The sequence below is a fragment of the Nipponia nippon genome, unplaced genomic scaffold (assembly GCF_047370975.1).
Source record: "Nipponia nippon isolate SJK-2023a ecotype South Korea unplaced genomic scaffold, ASM4737097v1 scaffold_47, whole genome shotgun sequence".
In the NCBI taxonomy this organism is placed as follows: domain Eukaryota; kingdom Metazoa; phylum Chordata; class Aves; order Pelecaniformes; family Threskiornithidae; genus Nipponia; species Nipponia nippon.
In genome coordinates, this window is record NW_028262366.1 from 440,248 (window position 1) to 457,433 (window position 17,186).

General features: G+C 49.1%; 1 protein-coding gene and 4 non-coding genes across 5 annotated transcripts; 2 read left to right on the top strand and 3 right to left on the bottom strand.

Annotated features, from left to right (window-relative positions):
* The first annotated feature begins 1,032 nt into the window (after window positions 1-1,032).
* On the top strand, window positions 1,033-1,105 carry TRNAT-UGU (transfer RNA threonine (anticodon UGU)). The gene has a single exon. It is a non-coding gene; the product is annotated as a tRNA-Thr (tRNA).
* Window positions 1,106-2,520: 1,415 nt separating this feature from the next.
* TRNAN-GUU (transfer RNA asparagine (anticodon GUU)) lies at window positions 2,521-2,594 on the top strand. The gene has a single exon. It is a non-coding gene; the product is annotated as a tRNA-Asn (tRNA).
* A 2,078-nt stretch (window positions 2,595-4,672) lies between these two features.
* On the bottom strand, window positions 4,673-11,626 carry IL4I1 (interleukin 4 induced 1). Its single transcript, XM_009464156.2, has 7 exons — window positions 11,513-11,626; window positions 9,390-9,604; window positions 8,338-8,450; window positions 7,363-7,564; window positions 6,843-6,911; window positions 5,719-5,852; window positions 4,673-5,510 (listed from the first exon to the last, which is right to left on the bottom strand). The coding sequence occupies exons 1-7, from the start codon at window positions 11,523-11,525 to the stop codon at window positions 4,673-4,675; spliced, it is 1,584 nt and encodes a 527-aa protein (XP_009462431.2). The 5' UTR covers window positions 11,526-11,626.
* A 4,802-nt stretch (window positions 11,627-16,428) lies between these two features.
* Window positions 16,429-16,500, bottom strand: TRNAE-CUC (transfer RNA glutamic acid (anticodon CUC)). Its single transcript has one exon. It is a non-coding gene; the product is annotated as a tRNA-Glu (tRNA).
* A 335-nt stretch (window positions 16,501-16,835) lies between these two features.
* On the bottom strand, window positions 16,836-16,943 carry TRNAL-CAA (transfer RNA leucine (anticodon CAA)). The gene is made up of 2 exons: window positions 16,906-16,943; window positions 16,836-16,881 (listed from the first exon to the last, which is right to left on the bottom strand). It is a non-coding gene; the product is annotated as a tRNA-Leu (tRNA).
* Window positions 16,944-17,186: the final 243 nt, after the last annotated feature.

The window sequence follows — 17,186 nt, forward strand, 5'->3', positions numbered from 1 at the left end:
TGCCGGTGGCGCGGCTGGCGCCTTGCTCTGCTGTCCGGCTCCTTCCTCATCCTCATCCTCATCCCGTCCCCATCCCCATCCCGTCCCCATCCCCATCCCGTCCCCATCCCTATCCCGTCCCCATCCCCATCCCGTCCCCATCCCCATCCCACCCCCATCTCCGCCTCTGTCCCATCCCCATTCTTATCCCAATCTCCAGCCCATTCCCATCCCCACCCCATCCCCATTCTTATCCCAATCTCCAGCCCCATTCTTATCCCAGTCTCCAGCCCCATCCCCATTCCTATCCCAATCTCCAGCCCCATCCTCATTCCCATCCCCACCCCATCCCCATTCTTATCCCAATCTCCAGCCCCATCCTCATTCTTATCTCACTCTCCATCCCATCCCCAGCCCCACCTCCATCCCCATCCCATTCCCATTCTCATCCCCATCCCACCCCAAACCCTCCTGCAAATAAATCAGGGAAAGCCATCGGGGCTCTCTGGGGCCGAGAGGAGCTATTTCCCCAGCTGGCTCTGGAGGAGCATCAGTGTCTGGTTCTGCTAATCAGACCTAAGCCAGGTCCCAGAGTCAGAGTCAGCTGCTTAAGCCCGTCTAACATTAAACTGCTCCTCCCATTCTACCCTCCCTTGGGGCCACATTCCCGCCCTTTCCTTTGAATCAGGGATCTTGCAACTTCGCCCCAGCCGGACCAGTTGAATCACCCATCCCCCACCAGTTGGGCTGTGAGAAAATAAATCCCGCGTTTGATCTTTATTGGCAGGCTACCTTTTAGTGCTGGAGCCGAGGATGAAGGCAGCGTCATGGAAGCAGCAGCTTATGATGTTTTTTTGCAAAATTTCCTTTTCCTTCACCCAAACGTCACAGCGGCCGCTGCAGAGAGCCTTTCTGCAGAAAACACGGGGCGAGGAATCATGACAACAGGTGAATTTGCCCTTAAATACTTTTAGGTACAACTGTCGCATTCATGCAAATAACGGTGGTGCTGGGCTTTGGGGTGAAAAGGGGAAAAAAAGAGGGGGTTCTCAGGGCTCCATAGCTCAGGGGTGAGAGCACTGGTCTTGTAAACCAGGGGTCGTGAGTTCAAATCTCACTGGGGCCTCGGCAGGGTGTTGGGGTTGGCTTTTTCCCCACAGTTTGGGAAAATGAGAGTGTTTCTGGGTAAAAGGCAGGATTTTTCCCACCTCTGATAGGAAGATGTTCTTCTGGGGAGCAGGCGGTGCGGAAAAAGCGAGGTGCTGGAGGGTTTCCTGGGCTGTACGTGGGGAGCTGCGGCTGGATAATGGGTTTTTTTTTGGCCTCTGCCACTGGTGGGACTGGAGATTTTGGGTGGCTCCCGGAAGAGGCTACAGGAGCATCCCACAAACGCGATGCAGATGTGCAGCCTCGTCCCTTCTCCCAGCAGCAAACCCTTCCTGGCTGCCAGTCCACCTTTGGGCCACGTGAAAAGTTGGAGATGTGGTTTGTGGAGGCAGCAAAATTGGCCTAAAATAGGCAAGAGGAGCGTGATTTTTCCCCCTCTCCATGGGGGCCAGGAGATGCCGGAGCTCCCCATCACAGCGGGAGGCTGCAATAAGGAGTGGGGTGATGTGCAGAGCTGTAGGGAGGCCAGCGGACGTGGGTGAGGAAGAGGAGGGTTACTTTTGCCTGGCTCGTTGGTCTAGGGGTAGGATTCTCGCTTTGGGTGTGAGAAGTCCTGGGTTCAAATCGCGGACGAGCCCTTTTTGGGGGGGATTGATACACTTTTCTATTGCCACAATTTCCAGGACTCGCTTCTGAAATCATCCCCGGTACTACCGTTAATGATGACAAACCCAAACGTCGCCGTTAACACATTACTTCAGCATCGCAAGGCTTTTGATTTTCTTTTCAGGTGATTTTTAATTTGCAACCCCAAGCCCATCAGCAGCAGGGATCAGAGCCTGACGGTGCTCCCAAGAGCTGCACGCGAAGGATTTGGGCAGAGCTGGTTGGAAGCAGGAGGATTTGCTTTTCTTTTTCCACCCAGGGCATCTTTCCAGCTCTCCTCCTATCCATCCTTCTGCGAATAATAACTCAAGCATTGGTGATACTGGTACTGCTAATGTGAAAACGCAAACGTCAAATGTCCAGGCTAAAAAAGATGCTGGATGTCCTGAGGGGGCATTTCAGGGCAAGACTTAAAATGCTCATTATTAGCCTTGTTCCCACTGTTACTACCCATGCTGAGGGCCACCTCTGAAGCCAACCCCGCAGGGTTTCAACAGCAAAGGGCACGTGTCCCCGGCCCCGTCCCTTTGACCAGGCCACCTTCCTCCTCCCCATCCTCCTCCCCATCCTTTCTCCCCTAGGCCCCCGCTTTGCACTGCTGAAATTAAGCTGAGCTTTGCACCAGGCTCATTTTTCCTTCCTTCCTTCTCTGTTATTTTTTTTACAGCTGTTGGGGTGTTAAAAGCAGGTAATGCTGGTCTGGTTTTGGAAAAACGAGTGAAATTTGACCTTTGCATGATTTTTCGCTATTTTCAGGCTTTTTGGCGTGTCTCTGTGGCGCAATCGGTTAGCGCGTTCGGCTGTTAACCGAAAGGTTGGTGGTTCGAGCCCACCCAGGGACGAGGGAGGGTCTTTTTTTTTTGCTTCCCCACCTTCACTGCAAAATCATTGGTGATGCCTGCAGAGAGGGGAGATGCTGCTAATGGGCTCTGATTGCCCTGAGCAGCCCTGCCTGCCAGTCCCACCCTCCCCATGGCCCAGGGGCTCTATTTAAGCTCAGGCCCAGGCATTTGCTCCTTTTGCAAGCTGCCTTGGAGGAGCATCCGCGCCTTGCTCAGGTACCGTGGGGTGGAGCGGCGGGTGGTGGGATGCTGCCCTGCTGGGGGGGTCCCAGCCCTTCAGTAGCCACCAGCCCTTCAATAGCCACCAGCTCTTGCTGTGCCCTGACATGAGGTTGCTCTAGCGAAGAGCCTGCAGGTCTGAGTTAGGATGAGCTTAAACGTTAAAGACAGCATTTGCTTTGCTAAAGCAATTTGTTTGGGGAAAGGGAGCTAGTGTTCCGCAAAGGCTGGGAACAACGTGCAGTTATAACACACAAAACCCGCTCAGAGCGATGTGATAAAGTGAGTGGGTAAAATCCTTCTGTTTTCTCTTTTTGCAACGCTTTAAATTTTACAGTGTGCTTTTCCCAGTGCAACTGATGCTGCATGTCATGACCGGCTCCGTTCTAAGCTTAAGGAGGTGCTTGCAGGCTTTTGATCGGTTTTCTGCTGTGGTGCAATTCCTCGCTTGCCCTGACCTGAGATTACATGCGTGGTTTTGCGTCACATCAAAAGCCCTAGGTCACCGTGCTGCTTATTATGGCACAGCACATATTTTTGTTACAACTCCTGATTAGATGAAGGAAACCTGATAATGATTAGCCATAAAATTTTGAATTTCAAAAGACCACTGAGGGTGGTTGGGCCTCCCTAAAAGTGATTTGAGCTCCTTGCAAGGAGCCACCTGGCCAAGCTCTTGACATGCCGGTGTTGATCCCTCTGTACTTATTTAATCATCACCTGTGTTTAAATGCTTTAAAGCTAGTGCAAATCTTTGTCTCTGCAATGCCTGGTGGAAATCTGCTGGGTCTAATTAGGTCCAGTCCTTCCCTGGGTGTAGTGATCTCCCCCAGTTCTGTCCCTGCTTCCTCTAGTGAGAGCTGAACCTCTGTTTCTCGGGCTGGAGAAGACCATTTCCCTCCAGCTATGTGGAGTCAGAGGTTGAGAGGCAGGGTTGTGTTTTATGGGAAGCAAGATGAATTATATGCAAAGCAGCTAAGTGACTGCAGCAAAGGTCTGGCATGATGTGCTTAGCAGCTGGTCTTCTTTTTCCTTTTGCTTATTTATCAATATCCTTCCAATAATCTGAAAAAAAAACCCACCTGCAGCACAGATTGAGTTTCCAAGACCATGAAACTTAGGACAACAGTTACTGGTGAGAGGAGAAACTCCAGTAAAAGCCATTAACATCTCTAGGCACAGGCTATATTGCTTCTGGACTTGTTTTTTATATTAATGATGTTCAGTCTGTCTCTATACCTTGGTGTTGGCCGTGCTTTGAGCTCAGCTAGAGAGGAGATGGGTAGAAGGGACTATGGAGGTTAGAGATCAGGTACCCGTGGGGGTTAGGAGTGGTTGTGTTGGGCTACACAAAGGAGATGATGACTCAGAAGCAATGAGTTATCTTCCAAATTCTGGAAGGGGAGGAAGACCCAGGCAATGGGTGATGAGTTTCTAAATGGCTGAAGTGAGGCGAGACAATTCATATGTGATGATGCTTCTCTCTGCAGAGAGATGGAGGCACCCCAGACACAAAGAACTGAGAAATACCCACATTTATTCCATCATAGTAATTTCCTGAAGTACTTTGTACAGAAATAAATTAGAAATTATGGCAGTGTATCTGAGCCAGGGTAATATTAGAGTCGTGAAACCTACTTAAACATTTTTTTAGTGCTCCCTTCTATCCTCGTGAAGTGTTTAACCACGTAGGTATTCGTCCTGTCTGATGACGGTCAGTGCTCTTTGAGGTTTTTCTTTAACGCCTTAGCTGCTGATGTCCTTCTGCCGACTTTGCTTGGAAAGAAACAGGTTTACACCACCAAAGTGCCTTCAAACCGTGCTGGTGGCATCCCGCAAGCTCAGCCCAGGAGTCCCGCTCAGAGATCTTCCTTCTGCAAGAAGCTCCTTCTCTGCTCCTCCTCCTCCTCCTCGTTCAGCATCTGGGCTTCACTGCTGGCATGGTGGATGTTGCTCGCAGCCCTGATGGCTGATTTCATGGCGGTGTCGATCCAGGCGTGAGGCTGAGCTGCGTGTTCTCCTGCAAAATGCACCCTGCCCTCATGCTCGAAGAGAGCCTGCGAGTAGTCAACGAACTGGTAAGGGGTGAAGGCAGCAAATGCCCCCAGGGAGTGTTTGTCCAGTTGCCACTTCTGTATCACGTACTGGTCGCAGGTGTACTGCAGGTACTCCTTGCTCACTTGGTGGATATCTGACAGGTCTTGGAGGACCACATCCAGGCACTTCTCATCTGTGAGAGGCAGGAAAAACTCAGCATCATCGTTCCAGGTGTAGGAAGCCAGGATCACACCCACCCCGCTGGAGAAGTTGTGGCTGGGATAGTAGATAAACCGTGAAGGGCGGTCAGTGATGGACTGCCCTCCTCTGATGCCGTCCTTCTCCCAGAACTTCTCGGAGCAAGCCAAGACTATTTTGGAGGAGCTTGCGTAGTGAATGGAGCGCAGGGCGTGGGCCTTCGGAGGAGAGAGTGGTGGCAGGAATCGGATGTGCCTGGTGGCTTTGGCGGTAGATGTGACAAGGACGTAATCTGCAGTTACTGTGCTTGGAGCCAGAGTGTCCGGAGCGCGGTAAAACACATGGACTTTGTTTCCCTTGGTCATGATTTTCTCCACCGTGCAATTGAATTGGATGACATCGGGCAACGCTTCGTGGAAGGCTTTGGGCAGTTGGTCAAATCCCCCTGTGATTTCATCAAAACTGAAAGGAAGAAGGATGTGAGGGAAGGACACTGGGGTTTAAGAACTGTAAAATCTGACCTCTTCTAGAGATGCTAACGGAGCGTGGTGGCCCCTTGAGTCAGGAGCGGTTCCCATTCAGACATCTAAATGCCACTGAAATTTCCTCTTCTGGTGAATTGCTGTGGACCAGCACAAAATGGGGTTTGCCATGAGAGACATTGTCTTACCTCTCGTTAGAGAAGACATCAAAATCCCACAGCGAGGCAAGGAAGGATAGATAAAATCCGGAGTCCTCGTTCAACAAGTCACCGATCATCTGAACTGCTCCTCGGCTTAGATTTCCTACTTTAATCAAATACTCCTAGAAAAGCCAGTAAGAAGGCGTCACCTGATGCTATTATCTCAGTGCATATATCCCCTTTATATCCCAAGCCAAAAGTCATGCCCTGCTGCCTTGTTCCTGCTCCTGATCTGCTTAAAGCCTGGACCAGAAGCTTTTTTTTTTTTAATGCAGTTCTTGTAGCTTCTTGAAGATCAATGTCTCTTCTGGTTTAGCATGATAGAAGTTCTGGAGGTGAATGAGTAAGGGATTTGTGGCCTGGTGGACCCACTCTGAGACAGCTGGATCACATGAAAATGCAGTGGATTGCTCAGTACTCAATAGTTCGTCATGTGTGATTAAAAGACCCAAGCACAAGCCCTATGAGGAGCAGCTGGGGGAGCTGGGGTTGTTTAGTCTGGAGAAGAGGAGGCTGAGGGGAGACCTTATTGCTCTCTACAACTGCCTGAAAGGAGGCTGTAGTGAGGCGGGGGTCGGTCTCTTCTCCCCAGTAACAAGCGATGGGATGAGAGGAAACGGCCTCAAGTTGTGCTGGGGAAGGTTTAGGTTGGATATTAGGAAAAACTTCTTCACCCAAAGGGGTGTCAGGCCCTGGCCCAGGCTGCCTGGGGAAGTGGTTGAGTCCCCATCCCTGGAGGTATTTAAAAGCTGGGTAGATACAGTGCTTAGGGACATGGTTTAGTGGTGGCCTTGGCAGTGCTGGGTTAACGGTTGGACTCGATGATCTTAAAGCTCTTTTCCAACCTAAATGATTCTGTGATTCTATGACTTTCCAGAGAATTTCCAATCACCACTGCTTCTCTCCCATTTCCAGATGATGAGACTGCTCTAACAGTCATGCTCGCTCCTTCCCCAGCATTTTAAGTAGAAGGCAGCACTGATTACGGAAAAGGCATCTGAAAGTGTCAACAGAGGAAGAGACTAGAGTGACTCAGATCCTTTCTCAAAGCAGGAATGCAGGTTTACCATTGGTAGGGGGATTAAATTTACTCTCAAGCTGCAGCCCTTTACCTTGGTGGAGAAGGAGTCGTGCTTAGCTAGAAATTTCTTGCAGTCTGTAGTCTGGAACGTGTCGAAAGCCTGGAGAGGAAACATTGATGTATTCATCAGAAAAAGTGCATTTCCCAAAGCGTTGCCTCAAATTCTGTTAGGATTCATCTGGGGTATTTAGTCTTGGGGTTTGGTAACCCCTGGAGCTGAGCTAGAGCTAGTGGATCCTGCTGCTTGGGCTTCAAGTTTTGGGAAGTTATGCCTTTGTGTGGCATTTTCTGCTTCATCCAAGTCTTGGTGAACCTGTTCCAGAGAAAGGTCTTGTGTATAAAGAGGGTTTTGCAATCAGCTGCCCTAGTGTTTGAACAAGCCTTTCTGCTTCTCATTCTGAAAGGACCCTACTCTTCCTCAACTCATTGTTGAGTCTTCCTCAACCCATCATGCAGGTGAGGGTCCGCCACAGCTCAGGGGAAATAGCTTCAATGTCTCTTGGATGAGTAACATTGCTGGAAGGTAGCATCCCTTCCCTGTCGGCACAGACCTTGTTTAGTGCTTCTCTATAAAGCTGGCTGGCACTCTTGCCTCTCTCTGATGGTTTCACTGTGTAGTTTAGGATATTGGGGTTTCTATTCACTTCCACAGCTCTTATCCGAGTGCCGTTCAAAAAGTACCAGGTGTTGTCATCTGTCTGGATGAATGGGTTTAGCTTCAGGTCAAACTGCCTAATGAATTCACGGACGAGCCTAGAAAAGAGGAGAGCACATGGGGACAAGTGCTTGCAAGCAACCAGACCCCAAAATCCTGCCACCAAAACGTTAGAAGCATAAAAGGACGCTTTCCCATTGACTACCTTGGTGTAGCCACGTATTATTTTGGCTTGTGAGTGGTGATTGCAGCTATTTAAGGCACTGCTGTCTCTAGTTTTTGCTGCTTGAAGTTGTCCTGCCTGCTTCCAGCTCAGTGCAGCAACCATGGGGCTATGGAGAAAGGAGCCCTTTGGCTTTCCAGCTACTGGTTGCGCAAGGATGTAATCAGGAGTAAGAGCAATGCCCTGTTGAAGTAGGAGGCAGGGGTTCCCTATGGCTCTGACCCTTCTTGGCATGTGGTGTGGTCGGTGACTCACCTACAGCCTCTTCCCGTAGCATTTTGACTGATGACTGACTCCACCTGCTCACAGAGCCCAGGTTGGATGCCCTCTCCATCAGAGCTGGTGGAAATTCATCCATCTCCTGATGTTGTGACTTCCAAAATAGAGGTCTGAGCATGCACAGACGTGATACTGAGATGGGAGGTCTTCCTTCATTCTCCCAACTCAAACGCAGGTGACCGTGTGCTTTTTGTCCCTTTTAAGCAGATGCTAAGCTCTGGGGGAGAGATGGGGCAGACAGCTCCTTCCTCCTGCTGTGCTACACCCAGGTCAAAGCCCGCAGCCCCATCTCAAACCACAGCCTTGCTCCTCAAAACAGGCTGGTTCCTCATCTGACCATGGCTGTGAAGTAGGTAGGACACCCCTTACCTGTGCTTGCTCGGCAGGCGCATGGCTCCCAACTCCACATACCAGTCCTGTCCCTCTGGTCGGTATGTCTTGATCCGCCCACCCACCTGATTGCTTGTTTCCAGAATAGTAACCTAAAAACAAGGATAGGGTGGAGACTGCAGATGTTCAGGCAATGACTATTTTAAGCAAACCACCTACAAAGCAAGTTCACAGGCACTGTGGCAAGCACCATTTATAGCCCATGGGGTGGGACAGGTCCCCTCTAGGTGGCAAATGAACCATCTGTAGATCCAACCCCCTCTCTGTATTGGCCAAGATCCCTCTACCTATAGGGCAGTTTCTCAGTTCCTAACTTCTGTGTCACGTTTGGACACCTCCTCTGTGGTGAGAGGGTCCTAGCGTTGGTTCAGATACTCCCTGTGCTGGAAGGATAAAACAGGGTTTTGAAAACAACCAGAGGAAGGCACCAACCTGTCCCTCCATGCCTTTGAAACCTTCTTTGAAACTCATGGGTTTCAATTTTGTCTAGCGCCTTGGGATGGTCAACACAGTTTTGAAACCCCCAGCCTAACACGGCAGGATTTGAAGGGCTCGTGAGTCTTGTGCTGGTTGATCTACAGCAATGAATGTCACTGTTGGGCTGTGAGTTGCAACAAGTTGGAGAATTGTAGAAGTGGAGGCTGGAGGTGCCTCTGGAGGGGTCTAGCCCAACCTCCCGCTCTCAGCGGCGCTGCCTCCAAGGCTGTCCCAGGGTAGCTGTAGCTCTGCCTGATCTCAAAAACCCTTGGGGACAGAGAGAGATGACTGCATCTTTTTACCTTTGCTGCTTACATTCATTTGGGGAGCATCTAAACAACTCACTTTGCATACAGCTTCCCCTTATCCCCTCGTCTCCGTGCCTGTGGTTTTGAAAATCACGCCTAAATCAGACGAAATTACTGGAGTCCAATTCCTTCTCCCACCACTGCGATCCACTCCCTTGCATTTCTTTCTCCCTCTCCATGCTGGAAAATCTTTAGTGCAGGCAAACAAGACCCAGTGGCACTCGGGGCTCTCGCGCAACTACTTACCGTGTGGCCGGCATCTCGGAGCAACTTCGCTGCTGTAAGCCCGCTTATTCCTGCACCGACAACGACCACATTTGCTGGATGAATTGCAGGTTCTAGCCCATTTTTGACAATCTCCAGCAGCTCCTCGTAGTCTTTGTCATGAAGGCAATATTCAGGGAAACATGGAAACTTCTTTGCACTTAGGAGACCTACGAGCAGGAGTATTTGGAAGAGGACTAGGGAGAGAAGAAAAGAGAAGAAAATAATGTAATGAAGGCACTCGTCAATCAGCATGCAGGTTCATTCCTGACAGCCTGGGAGGGAAGTGACAGCACAAACTGGCTCCGAGTATGTTGGTGTCCAAACCCTGAAGAGGAAAATCGAGCAAATCTGCTTTCAAATCAGCTGGCATGATTATGAAATCCATGGTGTCAGCAGGTCTCGCATGACTGCAGCCAGATGTCAAGTGGTGTCAGTGAATAGGATTTTTTTTTTTTTTAAGGAGAAATCAAGCCCATAGATGATTTTTTTTTTCATACTCATGTTCTGCTTGTGCAGCTGCTGTGGTGAGCTCCTAAAATGAGTTTGACCTCTTTCAATAAGCTCAAAAGACTCCACGATGAAGAATGGTAATTAATGTCAATCATGTGCAAAGATTTAAGGCAATTTTCTTGTCCCAACTGCCCTTTCCCATACCTTAGTAATTCATGGCATTTTTGACACGACGGATAGAAGGATGGAGGGAGGAGACAATATCGTACAGAAAAATGGACAGAATAGGTGGAGACTATTGCACAGATGGACAGAATAGGTGGAGACAACACTACATAGAAAGATGGACAGATTAGACAGATGATGGGACTTCTCTATTTAAAGTGATTTAGTTCCTGAGGTACCCTGTGGGGAATAGAGATGCCTGTTGGGAACAGCAGGCAGACTGCAGCCCATTCAGAATGACCATTTCTACCACAACAGACACAACAATGTTCTATTAATATTTTCACAGAGAAAGGAAGTTTGAACAGAAACCACCCTGGGATTTTTTTTTTTTTAGTTTTGGTTTCTGTTCTCTAAAATAACTACATGGAAACTTTCGTTTTCTTTTCCTTCCCTCAAATACTGCCAGTTTCCTTCCAGGGAAAAATAAAAGGGAAAAAAAAAAGCCTTTGAAACCACATCTTGCGTACTTTTTACTGCTGGAAAATCTCTGCGGAATCGCTGCTTTTGCTGGAACAGCCCCAGATCTGCAAACAGCCTGGGTGAAAGTGAACCTGCTGTGAATAAACCTCAGAGCTGTTACCCTGCAGGTGATTTTCTGGGAGACCTAAGTCCAACTCCTGAAAGCAGGTGTTTTGACAGCCTGTAGAGCTGATCCAGCTTCCTGAAGATGCTGTGGCAATAAAAAATAATTAGAATATGCTACAAATAGCCGGTTAACAGCAGGGTTGCCTTCTTAAAGTGTGGCATAAAGCGATACCATGTTGACAAAGCTGCATCAACCTTCCTGACCCAATGCTGCTGCTGCCCTCATCTTCCTTGAGGACCAGGGATGCTGCCTTGAGTTGTGTTTTTGGCATGCGTGGGGTTCGTAGTGGTGTAGAGCCAGCAGCCAGTCTTGCTGCCCTCATCTCACCCACTGTGTCAACCCCGAAGACCCATGGATTATGTGGAAGACAAAGGAGATCCTTTCTGGAGATCAGGCTCTCCACAGGAGGAGAGCAAATGCATTGGGACCAGCTGTTGGAAATGTCTGATGGATCTCCATCTTCCATCAGACCTTCTTGTGTTGTGGCTAGACGTGGAGAAACCTCAAATCTGATGGAAGGTGGTGTCCGCCAGGAAGGTCTCTGGAGACTCTGAGCCTGTGCCTGTGTTTCTATCTCTCTCTGCAAAACTAGGAACATCCCGCTCCCAAAACTTGCAAGGGAGGTCTCCCGCTGCCCACAGCGCTGCAAAGTTGAGCTCCAGGTGATCATGAAATACCCTAGCTGAAGAAAGGGAGGCCTGTGGTTATGCTGCCAGGGGGCGATGCAAAAGGCAGATGTTCCACCAGATGGGGAAAAAACCCAAACCCAGGCACTGAAGATGAAAGAAAACCAGAAAAAACAGCAAGAGAGCTCAAGATTCAGGGGAGAGGCACTCACCGATCCTAGTCATTGTTCTGGTAGGAAGACAAATCCTCTGCTGAGATTTGCTTTCATTTTATACCCTGGCTTAAAAAAAAAAAAGGCACCCCAGCTGTGGTCATTCAAAAAAATCCTGCCAATCAGTATACCCCAGAAGAGAGTGAAGTGTGATTTGTCATAAGAAGGAGAAGCAGCAATTAAGCATGTAGTCAGTTCCTCTGCAGGTTGGGTTTGTTTTTTTTTTGTCCCCTTTACTCACTGGTGCTCTCAGCTTTGGACATCAGCCATCAGTCTGTTGCACATTTTAGGAAGTGTTATTATTATCAGAACACAGTAAGGGTGACCGCACCCTTCTGCGTGAAGGGCAGAGAACTTCCCAGCATTAAAATATCAGGTTTTGTTTTTTCCTTGTATGGACAAAGGGGCACCCATTTAAATCTATGTAAACATCATGGGATTCATTCTGCATCCCAGGGGGACCTCTGAGCTAGCATCCAAAATATCTTGTCTGGTGATGAAAATGGGCGTTTCCAGATGACAGTTCATCTATTGGACACTAAGTGCCACACAACTTTGGTTTGATCCTGTCTTCATTCCTGTAGAGGGAACTCGGAGCTCAGATGCCTTCACTGAAATGGCAAAAAACGGATGAGTTGTACCAGCATTTTTCCAGAATGAAGAACTTTGACCTACCAAAGCACCATAAACCGACCTGAGGAACCATCCCTTGGCTGGTTCACCGCATCTTTCCTGCCATATGGACATACTCAACTCCGTGTAGGCACCTTGGCTGGTCTGCTCCTAAAAAAAAATAATAAATAAACCTACCACAAACTATCCTTCCCCTCCAAACTTTCTTGTCTCTTCTATCCTTGCCTTATGCCTAAAGACTGTCCTTTTCAGTTGATCAGACAATTTGCTGATTTGATTGAGGAAATGAAAGTAAATGTTGGTATTTCCCAGGCTTCTGGACCCTGAGGGGTGATCTCAGCACCAAGGCAGATGTCAGCTTCACGGAAGGGGCTTGCCTTGCAAAGCCTTTGGCTGGAAGTTGTTTTGCAAGCCTCAGTAGTGACTGGCTCTTCTTCGTACTGTTTTCTTACTGAAATCCTGCTTCCTTTTTTTTTTTCTTACCCCCCACCCCGCAATGCTTTCGGTTCTCCTCGCGTTGGAGCCCAGAGCTACGTGCATCAAAGCAGAAGCAAACTCATTCCCTTGTGCTCTTAAAACTTTGATCTTTGGTTGTCTGAGTGTCTTCCCTGGCCGTCCAGACAGCAAAGTTGAGAGCACAGGGCAGCTTTGGTGTTACTATTTTTTTTTTTCTGTCGTCTTTCAGTACCTCTTCCTTTACTTCTTTGATTGCAACATCTTGAGTCTCCTGTGCAGAGCCAACCTCATCATTATGCTTTATCCCATTCAAGTCTCAACAATATTGTGGGGTTTTTACTGAGTTTAATCATAAAATAGCTCGAGGTCAAAGGGAAACCTAAGGATCTTCGAGTCCAGCTCCCAAAGTTTAAGCAGAGTTTTGGAGAATCCCGGCAAGGGATGCGGGGCTTTGGAAAGATCAGGTGGTGGTGCCCAGCCATGAGGCTACGTGGGTCTACTGTTTTAACTAATGCCCCAGAAGCGTGGATTGCAGAACCGTGGCAAGGCCAGGCCTCTAAGCGTTGTGTGGGCATCCCCTGTGTTACCCCTTCCATGAAGTCACGCTGCCAGGAAGTTCCAAATTAAGTTCCCTCTGAGTGATGCTGGTCTTTGGGGAATGGTGCTTACAAATTGCTTAAGCCACTGATGATCAGGGTTTTAATCTTTGCCCCCCAGCAGGAAGCACTGAATATATTTACATCTATGGGATCTCTTTGTTCTGGTGGACTTGTGACGTAGACATTGGGGTTTTGTGGTGCTGTGTTCAATGCCTCGTCTTGGAAGAAGCCCGAAGGTGGGTCTTGCCCAGCAATGTGCTTGTTGATGGAGCGTGGGTGTGGTTCTGTAGCAAGGTGGAGATTTTATGGTCCCGTTTCCCTGCTGGCAGCCCATTCCTGGGGGATTTTAATCTTCCCCAAAACCATATTTTCAGTGTTGCTGCTGGGCTTGGCCAAGGAGGTACATTGTGCTTTTAACATCACCTTGGTTGTGCCATTGATAGGGTCAGTCTCTTCCGAAATGGTGATGTGTTTTAATTCCAGGACATATCTCTGCCTGCATCAAGGCAAAACTAGGAACTGATTCTTTGCATCAAGTTGCATCAGCTCTCATCGTGATGTCCACAAGTTCCACTTTGTTAAATTATTTAACAAATAATTTAAATTAATTTAGAATTGTTTAATTGTTTAAATTGTTGTAAAATTGTTAAATCGTTTAATTAAAATTGGGTGACGAATGTCTGGGGAAATTTCCTTCTAAGAAAAACTGAAGGATTGCATGTTTTTCCTGAGGTTTTCGTTCCAGAGCCTGTCTCCATTTAAGAAAATCCACCAGTTTGATTCCGGTTTAACATTTGGAAAAGGCAAAGGCATATTTTTTCTGGAAAAAAAACCTTGTTTTGTGTCTGGTTTTTTACTGGCTTGTGATTCCCAGGTTGTTTTCCTGATACCTGTGGGTGTCTCATGCTAAAACCCCAGCAACACGTACTATCTCTTCTTATGAAGCAATGATGCTTCTTGGGTGATTTGGAGATTACATGATGAAAGCAGTGCGTACCCAAGTTCCCAGGACAGCTGGAGATTCTGGAGGGAGGGCAGTTCGTTTCATCTTGTTTTGATAAAAGCTGGATTAACGCGTGTCCTAACAAGTTGTTTAAGGATCAACCTCAAATGGCAAGGTCTATTGTTTGAGTATAAGCAACACATGCCAATTGCAAAAGGAGTTCCTCCCATATTCCTGCTCCTGTCTGCTGCTTCCCTGACTATTACTGGAAACCGAGTTTCCAATATTACGACATGAAGCTTGGAGGACAGCGGGAGGGATGAAAACCAAATTGAATCAGTCGGCGTGGGATGGGGGGAGAAGGGACAACTATCTGCTTCCAAAGAATTGTCTTCTGGTTTTAATGTTGGTTTTTCTGAAGGAAGGGAGGAGGAAAAAAAAGTCAGGGTTTGGTCCTGCAGAATCAGAGCAGGTAGGTGCTGGTGTGGCACATCAACCGTGGTTTTGACGGCACTTGGAGGAACTTGAAAGAAACACGAGGCGCATGTATGTGTGAGCGTTTACACGTGGATATGAAAATGAGCTGCTATATCTGTAAGGAATGAGGAGGGAAAAACCTGGGGTGTATCTGGGTGGATTTGTTAACTAAGCAATTAGCCATAATGAGTCTTTGAGCTGGCAGACACCGGTCTAAGGTGTGCAGGCAGTTTCTGTTGAGAAAAGATGCTCTTTCAAGGGATTTCTTGTCATTTGTTTCCTGCTTGCCCAGAAGACTCCCAGGACACGTATTGCACGTACGTGGCTCGGTCGTGTGACTGTGAGACAAAACTTTTGAGATTGGGGTGATACTCCGAGAAATAAATGCTAATTTTTAGGTTGGGTGGAAGATTTCCATTGGGAGGGTGAGTATCCTGGAGGGGTGAGGGTCACGGAGGTCTTCAAACTTTGCAGGCACCCATCACGCCTGGTTGCCCTGGCCAAGAGGGACCCCAGCAACCGGTGCTGGCCAGGATTCTACCCATTGTGAATTGGGGTGGGGGTGGGGGGGCATTGTTCACTTGGCCAATGGTAGGGCTCAGAGCTGCCCCTCATTTGCATACCCACTTGCATAAAACAGGGAGGGTGGGGCTGTTTGTAGGACTGAGGGGTCCGGGCAGCGCGGGGGCAAGGCTGAGCCATGGTGTCTGCTAGGGGAAGAAAGAGAAGCCCCCAGCAGGGAAGGAGACAGAAGAGCCATGGCAGGAGATCTCCAGCCAAGCAGAGGAAGCATCAGGGCCAGGCAAAGCGTCAACCTGTGGAGAAGAAGAGGAAAAGGGCTTTAAAAGGCTCCTTCCACTCCATCAATGCCAAGACGCTCAACCAGATCAAGCGAGACGGCCAGTTCCTCTCCCACCAGGCGAAGGGGCTCATGATCAGCTTCGTGGAGGACATCTACAAGCAGGTGTCGAGCGAGGCCGAGCGGCTGCGGAGGAAGAGCCGTGATGCCCTCATCCGCCCCGCGCACGTGCAAGCTGCCCTGCAGCGCGTGATGCCGAAGGGGAGGTGGAGGCACGTGCCCACCGTGGTCTCGAGAAACCGGCGCTAGAGGGAAAGATCCTCCTTCCCTTGAGGTTTGGATGGGTGGCAAACAAGACCTAAAGCCCAAGGGGGAGGAAATAAAACACCAAAACACCCTAATTGCTGAAAAGACCTGCGCAACCACCAGTTTGGGAAGACCCGAGCAATGCAAGTGGGGAGTTTGTCAAATAAAATAGTCAACAGGGCATTGCAATAAAGCCTGGATGCAGCAGCCTTTGGTGGTGTGAGGGGTTTCTTTTGCAGGAAAGGATGATGAGGGGGTGGGCTGCGGCTCGGTGGTTTGTTAGTGAGAATCTGCAAGTGGTTTTTACCTGAGAGAAATACGGGTTTTCTTGCTGCAAGTGGGTGTTATATATACTTGAATATATATACTTCAATTACCAGCAGATGATGGGAATTGCTGCAAGCAGGGAAAAAAGTCCCACCAGTCTAAATTACCCTAAGATAGCGATGGTGATATCCCACTTCTGCTAAACCCATCCCTCATCAAGTTATTCCCCGTGACAAATTAAAGGAGAGATTCTTTAAAAGGGGCAAGATCAGGCTGGCCACGTGCTGTGCAGCGAGGGTGCCAACCGGCTTTTAGAACAGCGGTGGCGTTTGCCATCGCTGTGTGTGCTTCGAGGGTTGAATTTGCTGTGAAAAAGCCTGTTATTGGTATCATTAGGGAGGAAAAAAGAAATTATTTTGTTGAGAGAAAAAGAGGATTCCCTGACCGGGAATCGAACCCGGGCCGCGGCGGTGAGAGCGCCGAATCCTAACCACTAGACCACCAGGGAAGCGATAGGAGCAGCTCTGCGCCGCGGGCCCACGGGCGGCCGCTCCCCGGGCGCCCCCGCTCCCCGCAGCCGGGCCCCCCGCGGGGCGGCCTGCAGCCCCTTCCCCTCCCTTCTCCCCCCCTTCCCCTCCCTTCTCCCCCCCTTCCCCTGCTTTTTCTCCACGCGTGGGCGCACTTTGCAAGGGCGAACAGTAGAGACTGTTACAGGAGCAAGGGTTTTTTGGGGGGAGGGGGGAGGAAGGAGAATCGGCGTTTTGCCTAACTCAGGTGCGGGGATGACGGGGAAATGATGTAAAAAAAAATTATAAAAATGTTAGTTTTTAGAAGGAAAAGATGTGTCAGAAGTGGGATTTGAACCCACGCCTCCATTCGGAGACCAGAAAACCCCAGGGAGGGAAAGCAGAGCCTTGAGTCTGGCGCCTTAGACCACTCGGCCATCCTGACACTGTTGAAAGCCTTCCTCCCCCTCCTCATCCTCAACAATTAATCCTGCCACATCTTCATCCTTCCTGCCTCTCTTGTAACCCTCCACATTTGCAGCAAATTTATTTTTTTGCGGCGGTAAAACCCTCTTCTGGCTCTTTTCTGCTCCTCTGCTTCCACCCCTGGTCCATGCGGTCTCCGTTGCCCGCTCAGGATAACGCAAGGATTTGCTTTTTCAGAAGAGCCAGCCCAGCCCGATTTACA

Bases quoted from the DNA above. Each gene is read 5' to 3' on its own strand.
- IL4I1 (XM_009464156.2), bottom strand. The intron at 7,565-8,337 runs GTAAGGGGTGTC...CCTCTTTTCTAG, and splicing joins CGCCTGCCGAGCAAGCACAG to GCTCGTCCGTGAATTCATTA. The intron at 6,912-7,362 runs GTCTGTGCCGAC...TTTCCTCTCCAG, and splicing joins ATAGAGAAGCACTAAACAAG to GCTTTCGACACGTTCCAGAC.